This window comes from Leptopilina boulardi, unplaced genomic scaffold, assembly GCF_019393585.1.
Source record: "Leptopilina boulardi isolate dan_hultmark-lab unplaced genomic scaffold, ZJU_Lbou_2.1 LbouV2_341, whole genome shotgun sequence".
NCBI classification, from domain to species: domain Eukaryota; kingdom Metazoa; phylum Arthropoda; class Insecta; order Hymenoptera; family Figitidae; genus Leptopilina; species Leptopilina boulardi.
In genome coordinates, this window is record NW_026137909.1 from 2,443,066 (window position 1) to 2,459,595 (window position 16,530).

Consider the following 16,530-nt stretch of genomic DNA (forward strand, 5'->3'; position numbering starts at 1 on the left):
TGGACATTATGATGAGAATGCAATTGAGTGCACATTATGAACCCTACTTTTCTTAACAACACAAACTTATAGACACCCTAAACTTAACAGATTAATCTCATACTTAATTATCTTAAGTTTTCTCTGAGTAATTAATTTCTTCCCGGTTATATCTTTTAGTACTGGCTATTTGTTGCTACAAGAGGCCATTTAAACAAAACAAACAAACATTTATAAATTCGTCCAAAATTTTGGATCCGCCATTTTTTGAATTTTGAAAAACTGACCTCAGATTCGTAATCAGCGACGCCGAAAACTCCCGAGTAACAAGTTTCAAGCGAATTGCATTTGATTTTCTAAAAGTGGCCCGCCATATTGGATCCGCCATATTGAATTTTTAAAAACGGACACCGAATTCGTTATTAGCGACCCGGAAAAAACAAAAATAACATGTTTTAAGTGAATTTTTAAAAATTTGTTGGTTAAATATTTCTTATAATTTTTTTAAAAGAAAAATCAATTTGTTTAAAAAAATAAAATACAGAAAATGTACAAAAAATTCTAAAAATAATTTTAGACGTTTCTGGTTGTAAAAAAAAAATTATGACTTAATTTTCATTATAGGTTAACAGAAACTGCATTTTTATTTTAAAAAGTACTAATTTTGTTGTTTTGTGAAAGTTAAACAAATTTATTTTTATTAATTTTCAACTAAAAAAATTTTTTTTTTACTTATTTGTATGCTATTAGGCCTGAAAAAATAAAAAATTTCGACATTTATTGGTTATTTTTTACTAAAATAATTAAAAAACTAAAACTGCGTCCCACCATATCGCAAAGGGTTTAAATCGGTACAAAAATAAAAAAGTTACAAGGGATTATATATATGTGAAAACGGTTTTTTGTCTCTAAAATCAAAATTTAGGGGTCTTAGGAAAATTTTTAATATACCATTCTTTTTAGTTTTTTGTTACCTACAACCTCTAGTAGGTCTTATAAAAAATGTTGTTTGGCTGTCACACAGTGTAATGAGATAATATATTTAATGCCTTTGAATACGAGAAAATATTATTCTTATGGATCATGCAAAGGTAGAATATTGATAAACTTCTGGATAAAAGTTTTAAACGAACAGAAATCGATATATATATATATTTAAAAAAAAACAAATTTAGTTTCAAACTAATGTGTAAATTTAGTTATAAATAAATAATTAAATCACAACGACGTACTTATTTTCTGTTCTCATTTTTTTTTTCGTGTCTCGTTTTAAGTGAAACAATAAAAATTAACAATTTTGATATAAGTAATTCTCAAAGATACTACTTCATTTTCTTTTTTATTAATATAATTAATTATTTCTATTGATCTCTTAACATACATCTACTGTCATTTCTACATAGCAATGTACGAATATATTTATAAGACTCTATGTATATATATATATATATAACTACATAACTGTACAATGGAACACGATCAAGTTCCCAACATATGAAGACGATTTTTTTGTCCGATTCTTTTGTTTTTTTTTAATTTTCTTTTAATTTTTTTTTTTTTTTTTTTTTGAGAACCGATTAAAAGAAACAAGATATTTTCTAAATATCAGTTTCATTTTAAACGCGCTCCTCAGATGTCATCCAAGAAAGAGTTTGAAAATTGTCGTTAATTCTATGAAAACGTACAAGTTGAATACTGTGTATCTGCAATATTTAAATTAATGTGATATAGAAAATTTATATTTTTCATTCATGATCAGCCAATTTAATTGAATACCAATTGATGAAATTGTCATCAGCGGTCTTTGAAAATATTACTTTTTACTTTGGTGATGAGAACACACACACACATATATATATATACATATATGTATATTTTATGAATTGAGTTAAATGATTGGCAGTTTCAAACGGATAACTCGATATCCTTATTTATTAATGTGAAGAAAAAAAAATTAAGTAAGCCGTGCGTGAATTATCAAAGAGAGTTGAGGATCTTATACGGAGTAAAAATAACTTTAGAAATACATCGTTAATATTTTTTTCCGTATTTTCAATAAGGTTTTCTTCTTCTTTTTTTTTGAGAATACAAATTCAAAGTCGATTATGTAAAATCTGCTCTGGTTAGTTTCTCGGATTTCTTAAATAACAAGAAAAAAAAATATATATATTTCTTTAATATAATAAATAATAGAATTAAAACTTTGAAGTTTTAAATTTTGAAAGAAACAGTTTTTACGAATTCAAAAGTAAAAACAATTTTTTTTTTTTTAATTTTTCTTGGATCCTTTTCCCTTGTTTAGTCTTTTAATTTGATTTTTTTTCTGTGTTGTCTTGGTTTTTCCGGATTTATCACAGTTACGGAGACCAAAAACAATTGCTTTTAGATTTAATCTAAATAGTCCCAACATTCTTTTTCGTAGCCCTCATGTACGTGTTCTAGCAAAACTTTTCGTCGACTGTCGCAGTATCTGCAAAAGAAAAAAGAAAATTTTTATGAAAAACAAAATTTTTAAAATCTTTTTTTTTAAAAAAAAAGTCTAATTTAAAAACTGAAAAAAGGAGATGCATGAATATTCTCCACATTTGACTTACAAGAATTTTTGCGGCATTGAATTAAGGTAATATTACACTTTATACCAATCAAAAAATCGAAATTTTTCAAAAATTACATGATTTAATAGTTTTCAATTGAAAATCCAATTATTGTCTAAAGTTTTTCAAAAATTCAATTATTATTTCTCAAAATTTTAAGTCGAATTCTTCTAAAAATTTTAACTATTGCTCTTTCAAAACTCAATATTTCTCAAATTTTTAACTTAAATTTCTTTTTCAATGAATTATTTCTAATCATTTTAATCAAGTTTTTCAAAAATTCAATTACATAAAATGTTTTTTAATTATAAATTAAGGGTGTCTAGCGCTTTTTCCAAATAAAATTCCAAGACTTTTCCAGTTTTTCCAGATTAAAATTTTTTTTTTCAAATATGTACTATTTTAATAAATGACAAAAATATTTTTAATTTTTTTTAAGTTTTAAAGATTTTTAAGATTAAATTATTTTAAGTCTCTTTTTACAATAAACTAGTACTGAATTTTAATTTTTGGCATTTTCAGGCTTCGGATTGAATTCAGAGGAAGAAAAAAGTCGTTTTAGTCGATTGACATTACTAGAAAACTTAAAAACGTCGCATATTCTTTTATTTTTAAATAAATAAAATTAGTAAATATTTTACTATTATTATCAAACAATTGTAATTAGAAATTAAATAAATTTTATTAATTCCTTAATAAAAATGTTTCATAGGGATATTTTCAAGAAATTTTATTTACAATATTTCAGAATTAAATTGAGACAAATTTTCAAAAATTCAATTCAGTATAGGACAAATAATTAAAATTTTGAAAAAGTTGCAGTTAAAAATTTTAAAAGTAAATAAATTTTTGGAAATTTCAAGTAAAAATTTTTAGAAATAATTGAATTTTAGAAAATTTTAAATTGAAACGCATAAATTTTAATTAATGAATTTTTTTTACATTGGTATTTTAGATAATTGAATTTAAAAAAACTTTCAATTAAAAAATAATTTAAATAATGGAATTTTTAAAAAACTTCATTAAAATTATTAAATATAATTAATTTTGCAAAAAATTCTAGTTTTTAAAAACATTTTTCAATTGAAATCTTCTGAAATCTAATTACTTCAAAAAAAAATTATAACTCGAACACTTACAAATTCAATTAGTAATTGAATATTAATTAAATGTTAATTCAATTGAAAATTTCACTTTCCTTGACTTTTTTTAATGATTTCCCTGACCCGTGGCAACTCTGATATAATAATATTTTGTAAAATTGAATTGCCTTGAAATATTTAATTCGAACTATTTCAAAATTGAATTATTATAATTTTTTAAAATACAAAAAAATAATAACTTACCGGTACTTATCCTGTACTTTCTGTTTTATATCCGCAAGATTTTCACTTGTGATTTCTCTCTCTAAATATTCAGATAAACACTCTGTTGCACCTTCAAGATCCTTTTGGTTAGCCTCGAAAATCACAGATTGATTATTTTTCTTTAAATAGTACGCGAAAACATACGTGTACATCATTGTTTGTCGGCAGGAGCAAAGAATATCTACAGCTTTCTTCAAAAACTGGACCTGTAATTTAATTAATTATTAGAAAATTTTCTAACTAAATAAAACAAACAAAAAATAAATATATCTAAACAATAATATTCTAATTTTTATTTCCGTAATGAGTAAATTTCTATAAATTTCGAAAATAGTAAAGGATTTTTTATTGAATCCAATATAACAGCCAAAATTTTTAAAATGGATGGATTTGCTTAAAAATTGTCACTCAGGGATTTTGTAGATCGCTGAATAAAAAGTATGATGTCAAATTTTCAAATTTCAAAATTTTAATTCAAAAATGTCCACAAAAGAATGTTAAAAATCGTCCGCGCCATTTTGAATTTTTGAAATCCGACTCAATATTCGTAATCAGCGACTTCAAAAACCACTGAGTGATAATTTTTAAGTCGTCAATTCAATCAATTTTTAAAGAATCGTCTACCATATTGGATCCGCCACACAGTGGACACAGACATTCTTTGATACTTTGAGTAATTTGAAAAATAAAAAAAGAAGAGTAGGTCATCTAAGGGTACTAATGACTCGGATATCTGTTCTTCAATATTCAAAATGTCGGATCCAAAATGGCCGACTAATTAAAAAAAAATTGTTTAAGGGAAGAAACCACATTAGGAGGTTGAAAAAATCGATTTTTTCGAGTGGTTTCCAATGTATTTTTGTGTCCTGAACACGATCCAGGGTTCAAAAATTGAGTATCACGTCAGGATTTCGAGTAAAGTGGGAGTAAAGTCTCCAAAAACCGTGTTTTTGAGGGTTTTTAGTATTCTTTTTTCTCCTTAAAATTCGATTTAAATTAATTAAATTTCTCCTTTTTAAATTAAATGACCCAGACACATTTTTGTGATCATTTTGTTATATTTCAGCTACACACGTGAAAGGGATTAAAAATAAATAGTAAACTTACTTCAATCCATGACATATTGTGCTGTTGCATTTCCTCCATTTTTTCCTTGACGCTAGCGTAAAGTTTGTGCTCAAACTTAAGTGACTGCATGTGATTCATGTAACGATTGCAATAAAATAAATAGCGCTGAAGCGCAGCACGAGACTTTTCCTGTGCGTCTCGTGCAGTTTTAGCGTCATCTTCATCATAACGATTACAACTATACCAACTTGAGCCATGTGGTTCCCATGGACCCAAGCATACCCAACAAAATTCCGTTTTACAATTTTGATTCTTACAAATCATGTGATTGCAACCGCCGTCCTTTTCAATTGTCACATTACACTTTGGACATTCTTTAGTATTTGCCGCAATCCAATTTGATGTCTCTGAGTCGTCATCGCATTTTTTAATCCACTTTCGTAAAAGATGACATTTAACTGGGTCATGCCAATTTTCACCGCAAAGAAAACAAAAAGTGTGACCACATTTGCATGTCACGGGTCGTGATTCAACGTATTGAACTTTTATCGCATTATTGCAATCTGGCGATGGACACCACCTCAAAAGCCTGTTACACTAAAAAAAGAGAGAATAGGAAATTTAATACTCATCGGAAAAATTAAATATGGGAATATTTTTGTCATTATTTTTCAACAAATTATTAATAGCACGGGTCCTTTGAAAATCAAAATTTTAAAAATCACTGTTTTTTTTTACAATTTTTGGCTAAAAAAAATTTAATTTTCAAAATTTTGATAATTACTCCACTAAAGAATATGTTTTTTAACAACATGCAAAAAAATCTCATTTAGATTTTTTGTTAAACTGTTTCAAGAAAAACGAGCAGCTTAACTTTATTTTATAGTTTGCATTTTTGCTGCAAATCTCACTGCAAACGTTTTTTCCTTTTTATTTCTTCAATTACAAAATTGGTATTGATTTACTGCACAAAACATTTTTTTTACAAAGTAGAATAATTTTGTGGACCATTGTCACATGATAATCAAAAATATTTAAATTTTTATCAAAGAAATGGATTTTTTAATACAAAAGATATTTCATTTGAAATCACTTGAGAGGTTACTAAAAATGAAAAAATTGTTTTGTTCGCTAAATCTAGTGTAGAATTTTTATTTTTCATCCGATTGTGCTCTACTTGGGCTCAAAATTTTCGTAATTAAATAAACTATCGAGAAAGAATGATAAATATGAACTTTTTTTATTGTTTGGATTGGAAAAAATTAGCAGAAGTTAGACAAGTATCTAAAAATCTTCAAAATTTGCATGAAATTTAAATTTTGATCAACTATAAGTCTGTCAATTTTAATTGGATTTTATTCTACTACCTTTCCAACGGTATATTATTTATTATATTTGAATTAGCTGATTTTCCTACAGATGAATTTACGTGACATCACACCTAGAAAATGTGTTTTTTTTCAGATTCAGCAAAATTGCACGAAGGAAAAAAATCCAAAATATGTTTTTCTTACTCAAAAAACATCTGTTAATAGAAAATAAAATATTTCATTCGATTGGCAAAAAAAAAGTTTTAAATTTTTAAACCTGTGTAGGCTTCGCAGTTCTTGGTAAATGACGGTGCGCCAGAAGGAGGCTTATATAAAAATGAATTGGCACTTAAAAATTCTTTTTGATTATGGTTCTAAGATAAATAAAAAACTTTTCTCTCAATAGGTTTTAAAATCAGCTTACGTGCCCAATTTAAAACAAATTGAGTTTTAAATATTTAAAAATAGTATTTTATGAGGAACCAAAATTTATTTAATTTATACATATATGCGAATCGATAATAGATGTTTTAGATTTGGGTTCATATAAATTTATTAACAATGAAGTTATTTTCTTGTTTCGTTTTTATATTTATGCGTTAAGAGTGTCGAACGGTATCTGAAATTCTTTGACAAGAAGAGAGCTTTAATTATCACTCTGAACGTGAAATAGTATTGATTTTAAAATACTTTTTTCTCGAAACACGAACACTTTTAACAAAATCAGCCAAAACCCTCATCTTATAAATTTCCTAAATCCAAAAGACTGTACGAATCCATAGAAAGACATGGTTGCAAAACAAAAATTAGAAAAGTAATCTAATAACAGCTGCGACTTTGTGCGCTCTGCATGCTGCTGCTATCTGACGGCGGCAGGAGGTAATGAACCTGTCATTATATTACTTTTCGTTTTGCAATCGTCTTTTTGTATGGATTCGTATAATCTTTAGGATTTAGGAAATTTATATAAGATAAGGATCTCTAGCTGCTTTTGTAAAAAGTGTCCGTCTTTCGAGAAGAAAGTATTTTAAAATCAATGTTTATCATTTTCACATTTAGTGCCGTTCTTATAGAGCGATAATTAAAGGTCTCTTCTTGCCAAAAAATTTCAGAGACCATTCTACTCTCTTAAATAAATTTTGTCACTTTTAAAATCGTTCTTTTAACATTATAATTTAATTTTTTTAAATTGGACACAAACACTACAGCAATATAATTATTTATATGTAAAATTGAAAATAAGTAATTATTTTATCATTTATTACAGTATTTATTAGATTAAATAAATTCTGATTCCCCATAAAACACTGTTTTTATATAAAAACTCAATTTTATTTAAATCAAAAACTATTGAGAAATGTTTGTTATTCATCTAAGAATCATAATCAAAAAGAATTTTCAAGTGCCAATTCATTATTATTAAAACCACCTTCTGTCGCACCGTGAAATAGCAGAAAGTAGCTTTTAAGTTAAAAAAAATTAGGGATTGTTTCTTCTTTAAAAAAAAGTAAAAGTATTAATTAAGTATTAATTAAAATATTACAAAGCCGATAAAAGTATATAATAATGCATTGAATTGAATAATATAATAAATTAAAATCTTACTTCAACAAAGCTATTTGTTATGAGATGTTGATATTTCAGTTTAACTTTGGAATCCTTTACAAGTCGCATTACACTTGCATCGTCAACTAAAATGTCACAAGCGTGTGCGGCGCAAGCAATTGTTTGACCAACGCCTTCTTCCATAATTTTTGTCGTTAGATATTCCCCCCAACATCCAGTGCAAAATCGATGTCCACACTCTAGTCCAGTCATCATCTATTAATAAAAGTAATTTTAGACTTGAAAGAGATAAAAAAAAACCATTTCATGGTCAGAGTTTGCCACAAAAATTTCACAATAATTTTCTCTAACTTCTAGACAATATTTTGTATTTTTCAATATTTTCATTTTCGTGTTTTTTCTATCAAATATGAATTCTATAAAAAAAATTGTGTTAAATAAAATTTCAATCAAATGAAAATTCTACAAAAAATTTATAAGAAAATTTTTAAGTTCGTCCGCCATATTACACATTTTTTTCAAGTTTTTTCATCCCTTAATACAGTAATATACTTGAGGAAACTTTTTTCTTAAACCTTTCTTAGAAACTATGCTGTCCCCATTTACCCCAAATTTTAGAAAATTTTCTAAATCTTGGGGTAAATGGGTACAGTCAGTTTCTTGCGTTTAAAGCTTATCTATATTTTTTTTTGTTGCATAAAATTAATTCTGGGAATGTAAATAACAACTTGACAAAAAACCCTTTAATATTATGTTATAAAGGAAGAAACTTACGTAATTTGTGAAAAATTACGATTTTGTCCCCATTTACCCCAACTAACCCTATATAAATTTGAGACGCATGAATATGCATTAAAGCTAATTTTTTAGAATTATGTTTTAATCGAATTATATTGTGTAGAATATTATTTTTGCAGAATAATAATTTAAAAGTATCTTAATTTTGCAGAAAAATAATTGTATAGAATTTTAATTTTGTAGAATATTCATTTGTTCGAATTTTTATTTTACAGAATAAATTATTAACCGATTATCAATGTTACCGAATTTTTATTTAGACGAAAATAAAAAAAAAATAAAAATAGGGATAAAAATTTTGTTTAAAGAATTTTCTTTTGGTATTGAAAATTACATGAAAAACTCGTCAAAAATCCTAGTAACAAATTAAAATCCATAAAGTTTTGTAGAAATTACACGAATTTGAAAATGACAGTATCATTTTTCAAATTTTCAATTTGAAACGTAACTGGTTTCTCTGACTTGTGGCAACCTTGGTGATGGAACTAAATTAAATTATTTCTTTACAAAATATTTTCCTGGACGGAATATTATTAATAATATAATAATAATTAAGAAATGTTTTCTCTCCATAGTATTAAATAAAAAAGAAAAAAAATTTAAATGGCATTTTTTCACATTATACAACTTACAGGCAATGGTAAAGATATAAAACAAATTGCACATTCTTCCGTTCCATTCGTTGATGTGCGCCTTATCTGCAATAGAAAAAAAATATATTTTTTTGAATGTTAAAATGAACTATTTTACGTGAATATTTAATTTGTTCTACAATTCTTACCAAAGAACTTTGGGAAGCACGATTCCGATTAATTACGGGACCTTGTCTGAAGGGATTAATAACCCTGGCTTCTGCAAATAATTTTTCTTGATCGCCATCGTAAAATCGTTCCATTAATTTTTCTTTATCCCATTTGAAATGATTAAGTAAAATACGCGTTGTAGTCGCTGGAATCTGAAAAAAAAACAATTCAAATAAACACATTATTATTTTTCAAATAAATTTTTTAATATAAAATTTACAAGATTATAGAAGGCAAAGGATTTCTGTTAAAATTAAAATTCAACAGATGTTAATAAAATGAATTTAAGTAATTTAACCATTTAATTGTTATTTAATAATATTCAGGGACATCTTAAACAGAAAATAAATAAAAAAATTTAATAAAATAACATAAAAAAAAATATATAAAAATCAAATCATAAAAATTATTAATTACAATTTTCGTTTCAAATAATTTTGTTAGAAATAAAATTATTTATCAGGTGAATTTTAATTTTTTCGAATTAGCATTTTTTAAAAATTTTAAATGTCGGATTCAATTTGTCGATAAATAAATTTTATATTTCTACGGATTCACTTGAGAATGGTTACTTAGGGCTTTTAGAGGTCGCTGATTACGAATCCATTGACAGTTTTTAAAAAATCAAAATGGCGGGTCAATAAGGTCATGTTGAATATAATATCGGTTATAAAATTTTTTAAACTTAATTACAGGCTTCGAAGTCTAGTAAGAGACCACGAAGCTGAAGTACGCAACGTTTATCATAAACGATTTTTAAAAAAATAATTTTTTAAAATGAAAAATTCTATAATTTTTTGCCTAAAAAATATTTCTTCTAGTTTTCATTAATTAATAAATTATAAAAAAAAGATTTTTTAGGCAAAAAATTATAGAATTTTTTATTTTTAAAAATTATTTTTTTAAAAATCGTTTATCATAAACGTTACGTACTTCAGCGTCGTTAGGAGACCAAAAAAAGTATGAAAACGTAGCATTTTGAAAAAAAGTGTCCTCTAAATTGAAAAAAGTATCATTTTAAACAAGTTGTAAATTCAGATGTTCATTACATGAACATTTTGCTTCCTCTTTACGATCAGCAAAAAAATTTGCTTCCTCGTGGAGAAAGCAAAATTTTATTGCCAAAATGTGAATTTTTGATTTTTTAACTTTCATTAATTCTTTAAATTTACCTCAAATGTATACTTTATATATATCGATCGATTCGTCTTGACGTAAGGAATACGATTTTATTATATATAACCTTAAATTTTTCTATTTAAAATTTTTTTCGATTAAAAAAAAATTTTTGGAAAAAAGACGATAAAATTTTTTTTTTTGGGGTATTTTTCAAAATCCTTTGGTCAGATTTGAGATATTAATATGATAAATGAGCCTACCAAATTTTATCTAAATCCACTAAAACCTGTTGAAGTTATCTTCTAAACAAAAAAGGGATCCACACACACATACATAAATCCGGACAATTGATCAGGATCTCATTTAACATGTTTCTATAAAGAAAAAAATTTGTTTCCGCCACTTTGAAAAGTTTTATAAACGAAAGGACTACAAAGCTTCCTCCACGAGGAAGCAAAATAAAGTAAAATTTTTTTTTACGGGGAACGTTTATGACTTAGTGATGTAGTTTTTTTTTCTTGAATAAAGGTACATCATTGAACTTTTAAAACATATACTAGCAAAATTAAACGCGCGCAAGCGCGCCAAATTGAATATTTAATTATTTGTTATAAAGAAATTAAAGATTAATATTATCAATAATTTAATTTATTAGAATATCATTACATATTAAATGATAATAATGAAAATTATATGTTTAGAGGCCTCGGATTATACGACTTTTTTCAAAAATACGACTTTTATCGACTTCTTTTAATAAAATGCGACATTTTTTTTTACATTTGAAAAAAAATGTAAATAATAGTATATTATGTGGCAAGCACGTAAAGTAGTACTTTTTAGGTGAGGATGTAATTTTCAGTACGAGCTGTCGTTAATGCGACGTAGGTGAGACGAAGGCGAGCCAAGTCGAACCGAAGTCGCACAGACAGCGAGTATTGAAATCATCCGAACCTAAAAATTACTACGTGCGAGCCACATACGCTATTTTTTTCGCCATTGTTATGAAAAAGTGAAACAATTTTAAAGAAATATATATATATATTATATATTATATGTTATATATTATATATTATATATTATGTATTATGTATTATATATTATGTATTATAAATATATATATTTATATAATATATAATATAATATATATGAAATAGTATATAAAATAAAATAATAAAAATTGATAAATAAAAAAAAGCAAAACAAAAATTATGCAAAAATTAACAACTGCCTAAAAAAGTCTTTTTTAGGCAGTTGGCCCAAACTGCCTTAAAAAGTGCTACTTTATCTGCCCAAAAAAAAGGCACAAAAAAGACACTTTTTCATGTCAATGGCGAAAAAAATACACTTTTTTAGTATAAAATGTAGATCTTCTTCAGATCCTCTTCAATTCAATTATTTAACAAATTTTGAACTAAAATGATTCTTCACTAAATTATTTTCTAAAATTTCTATTCAAAATTAATTATCCAAATTTTCAATCAAAAATGAACTTAAATTAAATTATTATCCAAAATTTCCACTAAAATTCAATTATTTCCCAAAATTTTCAATTCAAAATGAACTGAAATGGGGTCATCCATAAAGCATGTGATACATTTTTTCAGAATTTTAACACCCCCCCCCCTCCCCCTTGTGATGCTTTTTCCAATACCGATTAATATGGAGTGTGATATTTTGCTGACCCCCCCCCCCTTTCCCCTAAAGTATCACACGCTTTATGGATGACCCCAATTCAATTATTTTCCAAATTTAAAATCAAATAAAATTTTATTATTTTCAAGAATTTGAATTGAAAATTAATTGAATTTTCAATAATTTGAATTTAAAAGCATCTAAAATTTAATTATTTCTAAAATTTTTCATTGAAAAATTTTTTTTTTGAAATTTAATAATTTCAATTATAACTCTAAGGAAATTCAATTATTTTTAACTATTTTAATAATATTCTTTGAAATTTCAACTATCTGAAACCATTTTTCAATTAAAAATGATTTTCAAATTATTGTATTTTGTCCGCATTTTCTAATAAATTTTTAGTGAAATCATCTAAAATTTTAATTACAAAACACTTAAAGTTTCAATTAATTTCAAAAATCTCAATTTTAAATCTTTGAAAATTCAATTAAATTTAAAAAATGTTTTCCAAAAATTGTTTGATAAATTATTTTTAGTTCTGTAAAAATTAATAATTGTTTGAAAATTAACAATATGTTTTGAAATTTAATTATTTCTAAAAATTTCAACTTTAACCCTTCGAAAAGGATTATTATTAAAAAAAAAAAAATTTTATTTAAAAATCTGTAAAATAAATATTTTTGTTAAAATAAAAAACAATTCCACTTTTTTTTGGAATATAAATCGACTAAAACGACTTTTTGTGTCTTTAAGTTGATTCGAGGCCTATGTTTTTATAATTAATGTTTAATAGGTATTCGTTGGCCCCTAGTACCTTAAAAATTAATTTTGAAAAATAAATTTTTTTCAAATTACTATCTTGTACGAAATTTCCTGGCGCATCTTTTTTCTCATCATAAATTTTTTGTATTTGTATACAATTTTTGAATCAATATACAATTTTAAAAAAAATGTCGTTGGTAAACGTTGTGTACTTCAGCTTCGTGAATTGAATTTGGAATTTTAAAGAAACTTATTCCGAAATTTGGAAACACAATTATACAACTTTGGAAAAAATGAGAAAAAGAATTGTCAAAATTTGAAACGTCATAAGATTACTATTCAAAAAAACACGTGAAATCAGAAAAGGACAACTTCAAGTTAGAACAGAAGGACAGACCAAGCATTTTATTATTATAGAAATATAAAAAGCAGGAACCATTAAATTAAATAAAAACATACCAAATGTAGCCTCAAAAAAACGAAAATTTTAATACACTTCATCTTCGAATATGAACAAGGTGGCTATTTTATTTTTACAATTTTTTATACTTATGAAGAAGAGTGAAGATAAGTGCAAAAAAATTCTAAAATTTTATAAAATCTAATTTTATAAAAAACAAAATGTAAATCGAAATCTAATAATCGATATATTTTTTTAAATAATCAGAAGATGTTACTTTTATTCCTCAGAATTCTGAACGCGTTATTAAAAAACAAATTCTTATGGAAGATCTTCTTTAAGTATTATTAACAATTACGTTTTATTATTCATTATAAAATTAAATTAGTATAAAATTTTACTTTCCAATGTAAAATATCGACAAAAAAGTTATTATATTTCCATTTATTATATGTGAAAATTCAATAAAAATTTTGTCAATCACGCTGCGTGAAGTTGTCATTTGATTATATAAAGTGCAGTTCACGCATCCAATAATAAGTTTCATTCACTTGCCGAGCTTTTTGAAATAATCAAAAACTAAAAAACAATTAAGTTCTTGAATTTTGTCAATATTATTTTTACCCTTGTTTTTAGAAAAAAGTAGCATTAAGTAGCTTTTTGACAAAATTAGTACTAAAAAAGTAGCCTTGACCAAAAAAAGTATCAAAAAAGTAAAAAAAAGTGTGTCACTTCGAAGTTTGTTAGTATTTTAAAGAAATCTCTTTGCGTTAACAGGGTTGAAAAAAAAATTGTTTAAGAAATTAATTGGATTTATTTACCTCGACAACTGTGTTTACATCTTTTATCGAATCCACCATGTGTTGAACAATTTCTTCCGTTGATAAAACTTCAAAAGGATAATCATCAACGTCACTGGCTCGTTCTCTAGGACTTGCGGCTTCAATTTCCATGGCAAACTCCATATTATCATCTCCACTGGATTCATTACCTGAATCCACATCGTACGTTTCTTCTTCAGAATCCATTGTTGCTTAGGAAACGATTTCTTTTTTTCGTAATTACAATAGATGTTGATCTCCTTCTATAATTATCAAAAATACGAGTTAATAAAAACTAAAAAAAAAACATATATATATATAAAAATTCTCAATTGAACGATAATAATTAAATTCAAAATTAAAGTAAATTAATAATTAAAAACTTAAAAAGAATTAAATAAAATTAATAATAATCTAATTTATTTTACATAAAACTTAATACAATACATTTATTTTTAACCTAAAATTATAAACTTATTAAATAAAAATATTCAAATATATTTGAAAAAAATTACAATAAAAAAAAAATTAAAAATATTAAAAATAAAATTCTAAATTTTCCATTAAAATTACAATTATTTTTGAAAATTTTTGAATAAAAAAAAAATTCTACAAAACCAAAATATTTTCTAAATATTCAAATGTTTTGTAAAATTTTTTTTTCTCTTAACGTCAAAAAAAAAAAGTGCTATAATGATAATTTTATTAACAACAAATTTAAATATATTTTTATTATCAAAATTAAATTTTTTGCGTGAAAAATATTTTTAAACAACGTTAGAGAATAATAATTTTAAATAGTCATTTAACTTACAAAAATATGTATTAAGAAAAAATTACTATGTAACAATTTTATTAGGAAATTTAAATAAAAACAAAGAAACCTTAAGACTTTCTCTTTCTTAAAATCTTCTCAAATTCGAATAAGTCAAAACACAAGCAGACGACATCCACCATTTTAGAGAGAAATTATTATTTTTTTTAATCATTTCAAAAATAATACAATTTTTAAAAATAATACAAAGAGAAAAAAAAATATATTTTCGAAAAATTTGATTAAAAAAAAAAAAAAAGAAACAAAACCTATCAAAATGAGAAAGAAAATAAATAAAACATAAAAGAAAAAAAATTTCACTTAAACTCACGAGACTATAAGATTTAGAATTTAAAACTTAGAGGTTAATAACACTCGCGACTTGGACGACAAACACAATAAATTGAAACAATGAAAAAAAGTAACGTTATTAACCTGTTTTAATTTTTCTTTTCTTTAAAAAAGAGAATCAGTAGATGAAGGAACGCTGATTCATGGATGCAGACGACTAATTGTCATTGAAATGAATCTTTCACTATATTTATTGTTTTCACGTTTTTCAATACATCTAAAGATTAAAGTCACTATATATAAATTGAAACGTTTTTCTCTTTTTTTTAACCTTAAAAAATTCTAAATCTCAATAGAAAAAGTTTTAATCGAATCAAGGAAGAAAAAGAAAATGTTTTTATATATTCACGACAAAATGCAATCAAGCCATAAGAATGCAGACTGTCTTGTTTCTCGGGACTTGTGACGTCACTTTCGTTTGTCGCTCCCGTTCTCTATAGCCTTTGTATAGGTATATCTCTTCGAACTCGTTCACTAAAAGTGGGTCCACTTATTAATTTCACAATCTCAACACTTTTGACAAGCAATTACACACGTTAATCACGATAAACTTTATAAGGCTAACATTTTTTTTCACTTCTAAATATTATTCCCGTAAACATGGAGATTCTTCGTTAAACGAAATAACAGTCTCAATTCCAATGCACAAAACACAATAAAAAAATTAACATATAGAATGTGACATCCACTGCCTATCACCCCTGAAATGCACTGGTGTAGGGTTGAGAGGGAGAGATGGGAGAGTCGATTTGTAATTTTCTCTATTCACTCTCTCACTCTTGCTCTCTCTCTCTCTTTTAAGGTACTTTTATAACTGCTTGGTTTTCAGCCAGCGATGAATTTTCATGGTCGAATCACTGAATTTTATTGGTTCTGACAAATATTTCATTTCCACCATTTTCAAAGATTCAAACAATAGGCCAACGCACATTGAAATCGTAAAACTTAAATTGTAAATTTTTATATAAGACAGAAAGAGATAGAAAATATTTCTGTTCCTTTCTCTCACATTCTTACGTGTTACGATTTAAGTTTTAAGGTACACTCTCACCTCGTGGCTACCTGCCTGCCTGCAGGAGTTGTCATGGCAACGTGAAGGAGTAAACGAGAGAGAACATTTAAATTTACTATTTCTATTAC

General features: G+C 25.4%; 1 protein-coding gene across 1 annotated transcript; it reads right to left on the reverse strand.

The window, feature by feature from the left end:
* Positions 1 to 1,496: 1,496 nt before the first annotated feature.
* Positions 1,497 to 16,124, reverse strand: LOC127285807 (E3 ubiquitin-protein ligase arih1). The gene is made up of 8 exons (XM_051311991.1): positions 15,475 to 16,124; positions 14,226 to 14,488; positions 9,464 to 9,637; positions 9,315 to 9,380; positions 7,924 to 8,139; positions 5,048 to 5,605; positions 3,920 to 4,146; positions 1,497 to 2,449 (listed from the first exon to the last, which is right to left on the reverse strand). The coding sequence occupies exons 2-8, from the start codon at positions 14,430 to 14,432 to the stop codon at positions 2,368 to 2,370; spliced, it is 1,530 nt and encodes a 509-aa protein (XP_051167948.1). The 5' UTR covers positions 14,433 to 14,488; positions 15,475 to 16,124; the 3' UTR covers positions 1,497 to 2,367.
* Between the last annotated feature and the right edge of the window lie 406 nt (positions 16,125 to 16,530).

What these genes read in the sequence shown, in the direction of transcription:
- LOC127285807 (XM_051311991.1), bottom strand. Translation starts at nt 14,432, where the DNA reads ATGGATTCTGAAGAAGAAACGTACGATGTGGATTCAGGTAATGAATCC. An exon ending in ATGTAAACACAGTTGTCGAG is followed by an intron (nt 9,638 to 14,225) that starts GTAAATAAATCC and finishes TTTTTTTTTCAG; the next exon opens with ATTCCAGCGACTACAACGCG. An exon ending in ACAATATGTCATGGATTGAA is followed by an intron (nt 4,147 to 5,047) that starts GTAAGTTTACTA and finishes ATTAAATTACAG; the next exon opens with GTCCAGTTTTTGAAGAAAGC.